This window comes from Neovison vison, chromosome 1 (genome assembly GCF_020171115.1).
Source record: "Neovison vison isolate M4711 chromosome 1, ASM_NN_V1, whole genome shotgun sequence".
Taxonomy (NCBI): domain Eukaryota; kingdom Metazoa; phylum Chordata; class Mammalia; order Carnivora; family Mustelidae; genus Neogale; species Neogale vison.
In genome coordinates, this window is record NC_058091.1 from 133,845,158 (window position 1) to 133,861,308 (window position 16,151).

The 16,151-nt window shown below is 44.2% G+C and overlaps 1 protein-coding gene across 3 annotated transcripts; it reads left to right on the forward strand.

Moving 5' to 3' along the window:
- The first annotated feature begins 5,696 nt into the window (after nt 1–5,696).
- Nucleotides 5,697–13,493, forward strand: LOC122912729 (transmembrane protein 14C). 3 transcript variants are annotated; one of them, XM_044258848.1, is made up of 6 exons: nt 5,697–5,792; nt 6,785–6,860; nt 7,161–7,237; nt 8,095–8,196; nt 11,987–12,074; nt 12,979–13,493. In XM_044258848.1, exons 2-6 carry the CDS (start codon nt 6,838–6,840, stop codon nt 13,031–13,033), a joined length of 345 nt encoding a protein of 114 aa, XP_044114783.1. In that variant the 5' UTR covers nt 5,697–5,792; nt 6,785–6,837; the 3' UTR covers nt 13,034–13,493. The 3 variants fall into 3 exon arrangements, with proteins under 3 accessions (XP_044114783.1, XP_044114772.1, XP_044114791.1); XM_044258837.1 differs by having other exon boundaries at nt 6,800–6,860; XM_044258856.1 differs by having other exon boundaries at nt 5,697–5,787; nt 6,800–6,860.
- The last annotated feature ends 2,658 nt before the right edge of the window (nt 13,494–16,151 follow it).

Genomic DNA, 16,151 nt, shown 5'->3' on the forward strand with positions numbered 1-16,151 from the left:
CATTTTCAGGATTTTTTTCATCTGTTTCAAGCCAACAAAAAACATTCACTTAGTTAATCTAGCCAAAGTAGTCTTAAATTCAGCCTGTTGATTATAATCTTGTCGTCTCTTACTGTATCCTCCAGTGGATTCTTGGGTGGTTTGAAAAGACACATTCATAGAGGATTCGTAGATTTGAACTAGCTGACCGGCTGCCAAATACCTGAGGTCAGCAGGGAATCCTTCCTGCTCAGGCAAAATGAGACCTCTGACATTTGGAGACTGAATTGCCACTCCCTTCACAGGAAGGAAATCTAGGAAATGAGCCAAATTCTGTGTTCCAACATGTCAGTCCACTTCTTCGTTACCTTTAGGCCTACCAGCAAAGATGAATAAGGTTTGGGGGTTTTTGTTAGGTTTTCCTTTAATAATTTTTTAGAACACCTTGAGGTTTATAACAAAATTGAGAGGAATGCACAGAGATGTCCTGTATGCCCCCTGCCTCTACACATGCCTAGCCGCCCCCATGATCAACATCATTCCTAAGAATGGTACACTTTTTACCAAGGATGAATGTACATCGGTGTATCCTAACCACCCAAAGTTCGTAATTAACCTTAGGGATCACTCTTGGTGTGTACACTGTAGGGACAAATGTATGACATACTAATATGATCCAGACTACTTCCTCTGCCCTGAAACATCTCTTGTGTTCTGCCTGTTCATCTCTCCCCCACCGACTTCTCATAATCACTGATCTTTTCATTGCCTCCATAGTTTTGCCTTTTCCAGAATGTCATGTGGTTAATCAGAGTATTGTAGCCTTTTCAGATTGGCTTCTTTCACTTGGTAACCTGCATTTTCTTCCGGCTTGATGAGTCATTTCTTCTTAATGCTCAATAGTATTCCGTGGTCTGTGTGTACCACAGTTTACCCTTCACCTACTGGGGGACATCTTAGTGGCTTTCATGTTTTGGCAGTTGTGGTAAACATCCATGCCTAAGTTTTTGGATGGACAGGTTTTCAACTCCTTTGGGTAAATACTAAGTAGTATGATTGATGGGCTGTATGGAAAGAGCATGTGTACTTTGGTAAGAAGCTACCACTCTGTCTTCCCATGTGGCTGTGCCATGTTTCATTCCTGCCACCAATGTCTGTGGGTACCTGTTGCTCCACATCCTCACCCAGCATCAGGTGTTGTCAGCGTTCTGGATTTTGGCCAGTTTGTGTGTAGCGGTACCTCATTTTCATTTGCATTTCCCTGAGGACCTATGTGGAACATCTTTCCATATGCTTATGTGCCATCTGTATGTCTTTGGTAAGGTGTCAAAATATCTGGATTTTTTTTTTTTAATAAAACTGTTTTCTTACTAATTGAGTTTTAAGAGTTCTTTGTATTTTCGATAGCAATCCTTTATCAGCTGTGGCATGGCTGGGATGGAATGGGCGCTGGTTGGGAGTGTCCCAGTGCATGAGGTATTGGGGCATTCCTGGTGAAATGCTAAAGTCAGGTGCAGGCCTGTTGGGTCCCAGAACCGCCTGTGCTAGGGCCACCTTGGTGGACAGCTGCAGTTGGGGTGTTAGGAGTCCAGGCAGGTGAGCTAGAGCGCCTGGACTCTGCTCCCTGCCATGCTATCCAGGTGGAGGGGGAATGTAAACCAAGGCTCTCACTGGCATCTCCTACCCCAGAGAATTCCAGTAGTTCTCCCACCATTTGGTAGACATTCTAGGGTTAATAAATATATTTCCTTTACTTAATAGTTTAGTTGCCTTTAAACTGTTTGGGTTTTTTTTTTGTTTGTTTGTTTAAGATTTTATTTGAGAAAGTATGTGGAAGAGAGTGCAAATATAAATGTTTGGAGGAAGGGCAGAGGGAGTGGGAGAAGCAGGCTTCCCATACAGTGGGGAGTCCGATGTGGGGCTCAATCCTGGGACCCTGGGATCATGACCTGAGCCGAAGGCAGACGCTTAACCAACTGAGCCTCCCAGGTGCCTGAATTACTGGGTTTTTGCAATGCTGCAGGCATGACGAAACCCACATGTGAGTTCCTCAGTGATATTACCCCCTACTGTAGGTTGTTGCTTTGGTGGTTACCGTTGTTACCATGTTTCTGTCTCTTCTGCCCTTCTCTATGTGGTCCCTATATTCATTGTGCAGAAGCTATTCAATCACATTAGATCTTCAGAAGTAATTCTGTGCATGTAGGTGTAGATTCAGCGTGTCCACGGGGTAAAGTGAATGCAGGGTCTTCTATGGCGCCATCTTGAACCACCTCTCTCCTCCTCATGTTGTAAATTGATTGAATAAAGATTCAAGCATTTTAGGTTAGTCTATGAGCCTTGCTGCTCAGTGACCTCTGGCAGAACTTACCTGGTAGTATCCTTGGAAACCTTTATATTGACAACAGGTCCTATAAAACTGTGTAATTTATTTGGGGGAATTCATGTTCATTCTGTTTCTTTTTTCCAAGTAGAAATGTACAGTCTGCATATAGTCTTCACCATCTAAATGTTGAATTGTCTACTTTGGTACTTGTGTGTGAGCAGATTCTCATCACAAATTCACTCCTTCCCAATTTAGACTGTGCCAGGTGACCTAGACCTCCCCCCTCCTTTGTTTATTCGGTAGCCGTGTATTGTGTTCACCATGTGCCAGGCACTACCTTAGGAAGGAAAAGTGTGATCCCCCGCCCAAAGGACAAACATTTTGGTAAATGTTTCATGTTTTATGAACCAAACTAATTCTATCTTGGACAAATCTGCCATGATGACTGTTTTGTGACTGAAACCTTCCTGAGTACAGGTCCCCCCATTCTTTCCTTTTGTTTAACCACACCCTCAGGGCATAGCATCCTTGATCTGCGCTGGAGACAGGAGACATGTGCAAGTCTATCTGTACTGTGGCAGCCAAAGAAACACTCTGTCCCCCTAATAAGTCATTACTTGCCAAGCTAGACTTGTTAGCCTTAACCCTCTCGGGTCTAATGACTTCTTTGACCTTTGGTGGTCCTTTTGCATACACCTCCTTTCACAGAACACATAAAATGGCCTGGGATAGTCAGGGGCAGCTTGACTGATGACTTTTTAATAAAAAATGAGATTGAGGGGGGCGCCTGGGTGGCGCAGTGGGTTAAAGCCTCTGCCTTCAACTCGGGTCATGGTCTCAGGGTCCTGGGATTGAGCCCTGCATCAGTCTCTGCTCAGCAGAGAGCCTGCTTCCTCCTCTCTGCCTGCCTCTCTGCCTACCTGTGATCTCTGTCAAATAAATAAATTTTTAAAAATGAGATGAGTTTTTAGACAAGGATAAAAACGTATTTCTGGCAAAAGAAATGGGGTGCTATCTCAGCTAAAAGAGACATTTAACTGCAAGAAACACAGAGCAATTCTGTTTATTCCAAACTTCAACAGAGGGCATGGGGATGGATTTATAACAGACACAGGTGCGTCTGACAGAAGCTAGGGTAGAAAGAGAACCAGAGCTCAGAAAGGGACAGGGTGTGATCAGGGCAATCTCTCCCTCTTGTCTCCTCTCTCTGCATATTGTCTTCATTCTGCTTTCTGCAGACCGGCCTCTCCTTTTATTCCACATCTGCTCATTCATTCAACACATGCTTACTGAGCATCCACTATGTCTGCCAAGCACTATTCTAAGTGCTGCATTAACACCCGCATTCTCTAGGAACTTACATACTAGGGTGGGGAGATGATTTAATAATTAGAAAGTTATACAGCACTAAATATGGAGGTAAGTGCCATGGAGGAAAATACGCTGAGAATTGCATATGTGTTGCAATTTTATTTTAGTTTAGTTTTGAAGATTTATTTATTTGCAAGAGAGCACAAGCAGGAGGCAGAGGAAGAGGGACAAGGAGGCTCCCCACTGAGCAGGGAGCTGGATGCAGGTCTTGATCCCAGCACCCTGAGATCACAACCTGAGCCAAAGTAGACGCTTCACCAAATGAGCCACCCATTTTAAACCAGATGATCCAGGAACGCCTCACTGAGGAAGTGACAGCTGAATAAAGACAGAAAGGAGACCAGGTGGTGACCTGGGAGATTATCTGGGAAGTGCTGGGCGGATGAAGAAACAGGTGCAAATGCTCAGAGGCGGGGACAGGGAGGCTGAAGCATGAGCAAAGTCGGGATGAAAGTGAGCTGAGGGCAGGGAGGTAGATGTGTAGGATTTCACAGGCCATTGCATGAGAAAGGGGGCCACTGGGTTTTGGTTGAGGAATGACATAGAGGCAACACAAGTGAGGTCAAGGGTGTAGGTTTTGAAAGACCTTCAAAATAACAGCTCCAGCCAGGCTGAGGATTGTAGGTAACTTACTTAATTCTCTGTGGTTCAATTTCTTTAAGTCTAAAGGACAGGAGTAAGATCACGGTGGTTAAAACTAAGGTTTAAGTGGGGCGCCTGGGTGGCTCAGTGGTTTGGGCCTCTGCCTTCAGCTCGGGTCATGATCTCAGGGCCCTGGGATCGAGCCCCACGTCGGGCGCTCTGCTCAGCAGGGAGCCTGCTTACCCCTCTCTCTCTGCCTGCCTCTCTGCCTACTTGTGATCTCTCTCTGTCTATCAAATAAATAAATAAAAATCTATTAAAAAATCATTAAAAAAAAAACAACTAAGGTTTAAGTTTACACCTGAATAGGGAGGAAGGCATCCCCAAATCCATTCTGAGCTAGTTTTAAGTCCCATTGTTGGTTGTTCAGCATCTTCCAGTAACTCAGTGAGGGTCTGGCATACTGGAATGACTCAAGTTCTTCTTAGTCCTTATCTGATTTCCCTGGTTAAAATTAGTTACGGTAAACACAGGCTTCAGTTTTGGTATCTCAAAGGCAGGAACTGCTGTAATTGTAAAGTTTTTGTTTGGGAGTATGCATGAGCTGCAGTTTCCTTCTTTCACTCAAGATTGTATTTATAAGATTTATCTACATTGATTCTTGTAGGAGATTAAGGAGAAAGACTTATCAAGGATAAACACCCCAATTTTTCTGTACAGCAATCGAGTTAGTGGTCCTGCAGGAAACGCGAGGAAGAGAAGCAGATCTGTAGCGGAAGGGAGATTACGTTTTGTGGACACTAGGGCATACAGAGGTAGTGGGAAATTATATTTAACTCATCCTCTCTCCTCCTCTAAGATGCTGCTCAAGTAAACACCCAGGTTTGCGGTCACCATCTCTGCAGGAAGAAAGTACTTACCACTGGAGGCAAAAAACGCGATCTGGCCAGAGCACGCCACCGGTTTACATCCGGTAAACCACAAGTCCCTCCACTAAAGGGGCCTTTCAGAGTCCATCCTCAGGTGCCCTTCTCTCGTATCCATGGCCCCGCACCTCAGGCAGGGCCCAACTCGCGATGCCTCTTGCAAAAGTCGACTCAAATTCTGGGTTTCAGGAGGCTTTTGGAGAGCCCAGCTTCAAAGGTCGTCCGCCCTGTGGGAGCTGCGGCACTGGGACCCAGGGGGCGTAGCACAACTCCCCGCCTCAGGTCCCGCCCCGCCTCCGGATGCAGTGCTCGCGCCTCCACGCCTCCCCTCAAGCCCCGCCCCATACGTCTCTCTTTCCTGGGACTCCTGCGCTCTCTATGACTCCTCCCCTCGAGCCCCGCCCCATGCGTCTCCGGTTCCCGAGACGCCTGCGCGCGGCGCGACTCCACCCCTCCCCAAGCCCCGCTCTAGGCTTTGCCCCGCCCCACGCTCCGCCTTGCCGCCGGGGCGCAGAGCGCGCGGCGTCGCTTCCGGCGGGACCAGTGCAGTCCGCCTCACGGCTTGTGCGCCTCGGAAGGCCGGTGTGGACCTACGGCAAAGCGGTTCGGTACTTGGGAATTGTTATTATTCTATACCTTTTTGACTTTTGGGGGATTACAGGAGAGGCTTTGCTCCCGCCCACTCTTCGTCCCTCAGACCCAGGCAGGAGCGTTAGGCTGCGTCATAGTTGCCTTTCTGGTCGCGCATTTTGTGCTTCCCTGAAAAACTGTGTGAACCTTGCAGAATCCCTGTGCTCTTGAGACAAATGTTTACCGATGTAGCCTGGTGGTGACTCGTTTCCTGTGGATTTTATTGCTCCAGCTCCTTGAGAGTCTCAGTAACTCGGCGCTACTTGGAATTAACCACTGGCATTCCCCTGCCCCACAATTAAATATTTAAAACAAAACAGGTATGAATTGCTTCCAGGCTTTAAAACTCATTGGATACCAAACGCATTTCTTTAAGAAAGTAGGAGTTACACCCTGCGAAGTGTCCCACGTTAACTAGGACATGAGCTTTCCAGTATTTTACCCCCTCGCCGAGCTCAGTCGAAGGAGCTGTGATTTGGATGCAAGAGTAAATAACCATCCAAAAGTTTTGCAGATGTTGAGTGTTGCAATAATTGAATCCTTGGGGCAAGGGCAGAAAGGGGCAATTAAAATAGCTCGATTAAGGACACAGGGGATACTTAGTTTCTGATTGAGTAATAAGCTGCTTAGCTGAGGAGAAGGTAAACTCATCTGTACAGAGCTGGTCAGTGAATTGCGTTCCATTTCCTGTAGGCGTGTGTTATTAGAATGGAGGTTATTACCAAAACGGTTGGTATCTGCTCGGCATTTTACTACGTGCTAAGCACTTTTCCTATTACCCCGTTTAATGCTCACAGGAGCCCTGGGAAATTTCTACCATTCTTACCCTTCTGCACAGTGAGGGAAGCTGAGGCTAAGAGAGTTTAGTAGCTTGACTGCTACTTCTTAGCTACTGAGGGGTGGAGCTGGAACTTGGGTCCATTTCCTTCTGACTGCTAGAGAGCCCTGCAGTTAACCATCTCTGATCCAGCCCCCACCTCCGCAGGTGCTGGCCTGGTGTACTCTGGTGAGAGTGAAAGAGCAATGCAGAAGGACTCTGGCCCACTGTAAGTACACTGAATGGGAGAGGATTAGCCAGAGCTAGCTTCCTTATCTGCAAAGGACTGTGAGAATAGGCTGCTGGAGAGCACAGGGTATGTGGGAGGGTGGACATGTAGGGCAGGGACCTGGGTTTGAGTTCCAGCTCTGTCACCGACTACGTCAAGTCATCTGACCTCTGGGATTTATGTTCATTTGTACAGTCCTGTCACTCTTCTGGAATGATGTTTTAATCCCATCCTGTATTTTTTTTTATTATTGTTTTTTAAGCCACGATTGGCACTGATTTCTTACGCTCTCATTTTCAGAGTGCCTTTACATTGGATTGGCTTTGGCTATGCAGCCCTGGTTGCTTCTGGTGGCATCATTGGCTATGCAAAAGCAGGTATGATTTGTAGCCGCTTAAACCTCCTAAGATTTTCACATTGTTGCTGGTAAAGAGTGAGTCCTCGAAGTGCCATCTCCTTTGAGTCAAGTTTGCTTTAAGCCCTCTAGCTTGAGGGCGGGCTTATTATCAGTATAGCTGCTCCTGCACTCGCTTTTCCATTATCTGGTTGACCTAAGTCAGGCTTCTTGTCTACTCACTTGTCCTTCAGTTCTTTATCTAAAGCTGCTGGGCAGGGGTGGTAGTAGGTTGTTATTATCACTGACTACCACACATCAGCCTTGACCCCAGAGTGTCATCTCTGTGCTAAGTAGGAAGAAACCTCTTTTCTTTCCCTGCTCATTTTTTTGAAGTCTCCTCTTTAGACATAGGTCTGTCAGTAAATGTGCTGTTTCTACCTCAGTTCTAGCCTGCGTCTCCACCCCAACACACACACCCCAGAATTCTTATATTCTTATTCTCCAGTTTTGTTGTGTTTTTTATTTGTTTTTTGTTTTTGTTTTGTTTTGTTTTAACTCACTGCCCTTATTTCCCTTTCCTTTGGGGGATTTGCCTGAGTTCTAACTACAGACATTTCCAGCCCTTGACAGGTTAGTCAGGCCTGGTTAGGAGCCCTTCTTTTCACCCCAGATGGAAATATCTGTCTAGTTAAAAAGAGGATTAGTGTGCTATTACCCTGCCTTTTCTGTAAAACAGCAAACTCCCCCAAACGTTTTCCTGCCTGAGAGCTCCTTGGTTATGAACTTTGTTGAGAAAAAAACTTTTTTTGCGGGAAAAGGTAAAGGAAATCTTGTGAATTCTGTTAATGAAATGAATGGCTGACATTATAATGCAGGACTCTGTTTGCTTTCTTGCAGGTAGTGTCCCGTCACTGGCTGCTGGGCTTCTTTTTGGTAGCTTAGCAGGCCTGGGTGCTTATCAGCTGTCTCAGGATCCAAGGAACATTTGGGTGTTCCTAGGTATGTCAGTGTCACTGTCTCCGTTGTACAATTATGTATCTAGAGTCCTCTACCAAGAGGCTCTGGTTTGGTGGAATTTGTCAGGTTCTTCACATGAAGACAGTTTTACTACTTCTGCCAAGTTCTAGGGAAGTTTTAAAATTGGGGGTGGGGGGAGTTGTGCTGGTTTCTGTTTGTTTTCTAAGTACAGAATACAGAAAGGTTTTCATGCCTCATGGATTTAGGTTTAACCAATGAAATTAATAATAAAGCTATGCAAGGCAAGTATATGTCTCTTAATCATTATGATGGCCCACTGAAGACTGTGCTTGAGCATTCGCAGAGGATCACATGTCCGGCTTAGGTTTGCATCAGTATTTTTCACATTTGAAAATATTAGCCCTTTAGCACTGAGCTAAATGTATGGCAGAGGCCTTGCCTTCAAGGAGCCTTTACCTTGACTGACATGAAACCATTTGCGGGGCAGCCGAAGTGCCCTGTGAGCTGCCCAGAGAGTGAGGAGTGTCGGGAAGGGAAGATTACTACTTACCAGGGTGGCTTTGGGGGCATTTTTATTGAGCTGCACCCATGTATCAGGCTCTGCACTAGAACTGTGGGCATCTCACGGTCTCCACAAACCCGCAGAGTTGGGAAATTTATAGTTCTGGCCTTTAAAAGTATAGTGGGGAGAACAAGCATGTTAACGGAGTGGTTTGCATGAGTTGCCATGGGCTGGGCAGTAGAGGTCAGCAGTGGCCAGTGTGGGGGTGTGCTGCAAAAGGAGAAGGTGCCCAGCTCTCGGGCTGCCTCACAGCTCCCTCACTCAAGTTCCTGAAAGACATTCAGACTTCTTCCCCTTTTTTTTTTTTTTTTTAAAGATTTTATTTATTTGAGAGAGAATGAGAGGGGGGAGGTCAGCAGGAGCTCCCTGACGAGCAGGGAGCCTGATGTGGGACTTGATCCTGGGACTCCAGGATCGTGACCTGAGCCAAAGGCAGTCGCTTAACCAACAGAGCCACCCAGGGGCCCAAAGAATTTATCTATCTATCTGTCTATCTATCTATCAGAGAGCGAGCAACTGCACAAGCAGGGGGAATGGCAGGCAGAGCAGGCAGAGGGAGAAGCAGGCTCCCTGCTGATAAAGGAGCCCAATGTAGGACTCGATCCTAGGACCCTGGGATCATGACCTAAGCTGAGGGCAGACACTTAACCGACTGGGCCATCCATGTGGCTCACTTTTTTCCCCATTTCTGATTCCACTTCTCCCCTCTCGGCACTGCCTACCTAAAGAAGAGCAGCAGTCATCACTTGGGGGCTCCAGCGTGCCGTCAGCAACCATACCTCCCGCTGTGCTCTTCTCTTCTCTCCAAGGCCAGTCTCTCCACCCAGCCTTTGGGTCTCTTCTCCCTGACCTTCTGGAGTGTTATTCTGCCACAGGTGCCATCTCTTACTTGATTCCACCATGCAGATGGCTCCCTCCTGCCTGTGTTCACGTGTGTCCTCTCTCACCCAGTGAAGAAAAAAGGACCTCTTGTGACCCCACTTCCTTCTCCAGTTGATGCCCTTCTTCCCCTTTAGAAACTTCTCTTAAACAGTGTGTTATACTGCTTGTTTTTACTTCTTCCCCTTTCACATTCTCGACCCACTCAGTCTCTTGTTTTTGTCTTCTTTGTCCATGGAAATAGTTTTCCCTGATTGTGCCAGTGACCTGAATTTTTCAGAATCCAGTTGTGTTTTTTTTTTTTTTTAAGATGTTCATTTGAGGGAGAGAGTGGGCGTGGCACTCATGAGATGGGGGAGGGGCAGAGGGAGAGAGAATCTTGGGCAGACTCCCCACTGCGCATGGAGGAGCCCTTCACGGGACTCAATCCCAGGACCCTGAGATCAGGACCTGAGTCGAAATCAAAGTTGGATGCTTAACTCACTGAACCATGCACGCGCCCTTGCAGTGTACATTTTTTAATCCTCATTCTAGTGGGCTGTTAGCTTTCTTAGCATAATAGACCAATACATTTTCCACTCTCCTGTTTTCCTTTTTATTTACTTGTTCTCTTTTGTTAACCCATCTTCCTTTTGGCAATTACATGTTGAAGTTCTTAAGACCTGGCTCTTTTAAAATTTTTTTTCTTAAGACCTATTTACATATTAGAAAGCTCAAGTGAGCAGGGGGAGGGGCAGAAGGAGAGGGAGAGAATCCCAAACTGACTCCCTGCTGAGCACGGAGCCTAATGTGGTGCTCAGTCTCAGGACCCTGAGTCAGTATCAAGAGTTGACTGCTTAACTGACTGAGCCACCCAGGTGCCCCAAGACCTGGCTCTTTCTGTATTCTTTATACCATCTTGCTTGGCTCATTGGAGCCCAGGCCTTAAATTACTATTGAAACAGGTCATTGATTCACAAATGGGTTTCTCCTCCAAGCTTTACTCTTAGGTATACAGTTATGTGCTTAAAATATTTTGTTAGTTGTCTCAAGGCATCTACCCAAATCTGACCTCTTGTTCTCCTATAACCTTGGTCTTTTGGTGTTCTCCATCCTTTTGGGTCTTGCTCTCCTGCCCTCCATCTTTCTGTCTCATTCACCAGGAAGTCCTCCTGACACCACCTCCAGCACATATCCTGAATTGTCTCCTCTGTCCCTATGGCCACTGTCACCATCCCAGTAATCCCTGTATTTTGCCTGCATTCCTGAGGAAGTGTCTTAATTGGTAACCCTACATGCCCTGATTTCGCCGCAGTTCTCCATGGAACAGCTAGAATTTTGTTTTTACAGTTCTCTTCTGCTCGTGTATCCCTCTGCTTGATATCTTTAAATGACTTCTCATTTCTCTGAGGATGAAGACCATGGTCCCTGGTATGGCTCTCGAGGTTCTGTGGTCTGGCCCTTCTTCCTTGCTAGTTGTAGTTTAGCTTCAGTTCCCTCTCACCACAAGGCCCTGGATGTATTATTCCCTCCTCATGGAAAGTGCTTTTCTCTTCCCCTTTTAGTTCATTCACTCCTACTTTTTAGATCTTTGCTTGATCTTTACTTCTTCAGCAAGTCCTTTCCTGATCTTCCGATATAGGCTGAACCCACTGTTTAGAGATCTTTTTTTTTTTAAGATTTTATTTATTTATTTGATAGAGCATGAGCAGGGTGAGAGACAGAAGGAGAAGCACACTCCCGCTGAGCAGGGAGCCCAATGCGGGGCTCCATCCCAGGACTCCAGGATCATGACCTGAGCCACCTAGACACCCCTGTTTAAATACCTTTTTTGATGGGGCACCTGGGTGGCTCAGTGGGTTAAAGCCTCTGCCTTAGGCTCAGGTCATGATCCCAGAGTCCTGGGATTAAGCTTCGCATCGGGCTCTCTGCTTTGCAGAGAGCCTGCTTCCTCCTCTCTCTCTCTGCCTACTTGTCATCTCTGTCAAATAAATAAATAAAATCTTTTTAAAAAAAATACCTTTTTTGATGATAGTTTTGTCCTCCATCCCCTAGTGCAGTGCATGGCATATAATAGGTGTTTTAACAGATGTTGACAAGAAGAGCATGCAGTCTAAATACATCAGCCAGGATAGGAAAAAAAGATCTGTGGCAAATTTGGAGAAAACTGTGGCTGAAGAGTGGTAGGAGGTAAGGCCAAGAAGGCCGTTTGGCTCAGCCTGTGAGGGCCTTACATTCCAGTATTTGTTCTTAGCCCCATAGAGCGTGGGTGGCCATGGGGAAGGAGATGATAGTATAAGATGGGGTCTGGCCCTTGAAAGATAGGTGGGACGTCCGTTCTCCTGCATATAAGATGTAATGATCTTTGATTCTTTTTCTCTTTCCCATCAGCTACATCTGGAACCTTAGCTGGCATTATGGGAATGAGATTCTACCACTCTGGAAAATTTATGCCTGCGGGCTTAATTGCCGGTGCCAGGTATTTTCTTTTCTCTTGCTGTTCTTCACCAGTATGGAGTTTAGTTTCATGCCCCCCAAGATTTTGTGCATTCAAAGACTTAACTATTGCTGTGCCTGATCCTGGATATCAATTGAAGTGATGTAATTTACACACAAATAGGGAAGGCTGCAGAAACAGTAGTTGATTTAATGCCAGAACGAAGTAAGTGCGTTCATGAATTGGCTCTCACATAATGCGTTTTGGTCTGTCCTGGCTCCTGCCTACAGTGGGAGGAGCTTCATGCAAAGCCATGACCGCAGCTCTTTCTGGGACTTTCAGCATGAGTTCCATATTTCTGAGTCGTGTGGGCATCCGTTATTATTAAAAATTTTCCTACAAGGGAATTTTGATTAAATCGTATTGTCTCAAACCAGATTTAAAAAAAAAACAAAAAACCATATTCCTTAAGTATAATACAGATACTCTGAGAACAGAATTTTTAAATATTTGGAAGAAGATCCCTTACCTGACTTTGATCATAGTTACGATGCTGTCAAGCATAATGCTTTATAGTCAGTGTAGACCAAGGTCAGGAGTGGTGAACTGGGAGACTGGAAGTGTACCGTGATCCAGCTCTGTGACCCTGAATAGACCTTGGTCTTCCCAGGCTTCGGTTTGCTCATCTCTTTGAATTATTGGCTGTTAGATGAGAAGCTCCTGATTCACATGTACTATTTTAAGGCAAGTGGGGTGCAAGACTGCCCCTTGGCATGTTACTCCTTTGGTACTTCCAGGATTGGAGGTTCACCTGTGCCTGCTCTGCCTTGGCATCTCCTCACCATGTGGTTTTGAAGGATCTGCAGTTTTAGTTCTTGTAAAAATAGTCAAGTGCCTGTTCTGTCCTTTACCTGATGTTTTTTGTTTATGTGTTTCTTTTGAACAGTTTGCTGATGGTCGCCAAACTTGGAGTTAGTTTTTTGAGTAGACCCCATCAGTAGTAGCCATGTCCCGCTTGGACTCATGAAGAATTTAAAAACTTCCACTATTTTTAGTGTATTAAGAGAAACAAATGCAGCATTTTAACATATTCTGACATTTTACTTAATGAAACAGAACAAAAATAATACTGAACTTTCCAGAAGAAATCAGTCATTATCATTACAACCTTAAAGAGGTGGGTGGTATGTAACCCAAGAGCTTCTTATATATTCTTGTACAGTTTGATTATTGTACTTGGTGTTCTCTCTTCTTCATGTATCCGTGGGTAAAATCTCAAGGGGTAAAATGTTACGTATCAACTTTGGGGGCCTTGAGCCCTATGCCCTACTCAGAACAGTATGAAAAAAGTGTCTTAAGAGCTTTAGGATTTTTGTTCTTTGGCTCTTCCTAGAGCACAGACCTACTTTGGAATTATGTCAAATGAAATACCAATGAAAATAAAGTTTACTGTAAGAAATACTTTCTACGGTGTCTTCGTTGCCAGCACTGTCTAGATGTAGAATGAGATCTGAGTAATAGGAAACTATAGCAATGTGAAAGTGTTCTGTTAATATTTTATTTAGTAGTTATCTATTTTGAATAAGGACCAAGGAAAGTTAGTTATAATTTGATTATACATTGTACAGCTGCTCATTTTAGAACTGATCCCTTAGTGAGGATTTCTAAGACTGTGTAACAAAAAAAAAAGAAGAAGAAAAATGAAAATGTGGTTAACTAGCTATTTAAAATATGAAACTAAAACACCTGATACTTGAATTACCAGGTTTGGTCTCTACAACATTAAGGGGACACTGACACATATCCACCTCACTTTCTTTTGTTTTCAGCACTGAGCATTAACTCATTCTGGTACTCCTTGCTTTAGTTTTCTCCAGTTTCAAAAGACAAGGGATATTTGCTACTTACCTCCTCCCTAACTGGTATCGGTTGGATCTATAGTATAATTTAGGCTCTTATTAATCAAGTTTATGTTTTCTTAAACTCTTTTTGAAAGGAGTCCTGGTTTTCTCATCCTCGTTTAATGTGACGTGGTTTTGACATGTCTGCTAGGGCCCATTCTTAAACAGGTAGTGCCCAGAGTTATGCACAAGATGGGTGTGACTGGGTAGTGTATTCTAGACTACGCATTTCTGTTAATACAGCTGGGATCAAAATCAGATTTTTGGATAGCCTCATCACAGCAACAACTCATTAAACTTATGACCTACTGAGACTTCATGTCTTTTTCTTGCACACACTATTAATAATAACTACTCCTAAATAGGAAAGGGTTGGCGCTTATTGTCACATACTTGTGAATGCTTGATTAAATAAAAAATGTTCCGTGGTTCCTGGTGTAGTCAGTAGTCACCTTTTTATCATGTAGTTGTACCAGATTCATGGTTTAAATTATAAGGACAGATCCATTTATAAATAGCTAATTGGTCTGTGTATGACTTCATGCCCTGGTGAATCAGATTATTGTGAACTTCTCAAACATTAGTCCTGTACAGTCTAAAGGAAAATGGACAAAAAATCAAGTAGGCAGAACATTGCATGATCTTCTTGATATTTTAAAAACTGATTCTTAATGGACATGTGTGTGGGAAAAAAATAACTGGATATAGGTAGTGTTACAAAGGTCAGAATGCCATAGGTGGCTCAGGTGTTCTCTTGAGCAATGACCAGTCTAGTATTATCCTTGTTCACGGAGCTAACCTTTATGCCCCCCCCCCCCGCCAAACCCTGCTGTGTGCGGGCCAGGTAGAAGTGAATACTAGTTCTCACTTCTTGTTCCCCAGGTGTTTCAGTCATACGAACTATAAGAGCAGAGGCACAGAAAAAAATGAAATAAAAAGGCAATACTTGTATATTAATTGATCAGATACATTTTGGGTTCTAAGCTAGCCTTTCCGTGATCATCATGACATTTAGGTTGCTTGCATACCATAGATATTATAAATAGTGGTGCAGTGAACATAGGGGTACATAAATCTCTTTAGATTGGGGTTTTTGTGTAAGTACCCAGAAGTGGAATTGCAGGGTTGCATGGTAGTTCTATTTTTTTTTTTTTTAGGATTTTATTTATTTATTTGACAGAGATTAGAAGTAGGCAGGGAGGCAGGCAGAGGGAGAGGAAGGGAAGCCGGCTCCCTGCTGAGCAGAGAGCCTGATGCGGGGCTCGATCCCAGGACACTGGGATCATGAACTGAGCCAAAGGCAGTGGCTTAACCCACTGAGCCACCCAGGCGCCCCAGGGTAGTTCTATTTTTAATTTTTTGAGGAACCTCCATACTGTTTTTCATAGTGGCTGCACCAGTTTACATTTTGGCCTCACCAACACTTGTTATTTTTTTTCTTTTTAACACGAGCCCTCCTGACTGGTATCATAATTCATTGTGATTTCGATTTGCATGGCACTGGTGATTATTGCTGTTGAGGATCTTTTTATGTGTCTGTCGGCCATCTGTATGTCTTTGGAAAAATGTTCAAGTTCTGCTTGTTTTTTAATCAGATTATTTGTTGTTTTGATACTAAGCTGTAGAAGATTTTTATGTGTTTTAGATATTAACATGTTAATCAGATACATGATTTGCTACAAATATCTTCCTCCATCATTAGATTGCCTTTTCATTTTGTTGGTTTCCTTCTCCGCAAAAGCTTTTTTAGTTTGATGTAATCCCATTTATTTGTGTTAGCTTTTGCTGCTCTTGAATAGGAAACTGGTCTAAAAAATACTGCTAAGACTGATGTCAAAGAGCTTACTGCCTAGGCAGTGTTCTCGGAGTTTTATGGTTTCAGGTCTTATGTTTGTCTTTAATCTATATTTAATTTATTTTTGTTTATGGTATAAAATAGAAATCCAGTTTCATTCTCTCACATGTAGCTATCCAGTTTTCCTAGCACAGTTTTTTGAAGAGACTGTCCTTTACCCATTGTCTGTTCTTGCTTCATTTGTCATAGATTGACCATATATGTGTGTGTTTGTTTCTGGGCTCTCTATTCTGTTGATTTATGTATTTGTTTTTGTGCTAGTACCATACTGTTTGTTGTTACTGTAGCTTTGTGGTATAGTTTGAAGTCAGGGACCTTACCTCCAGCTTTGTTCTTTCTCAAGACTCTTTTGACTGTTTGGGG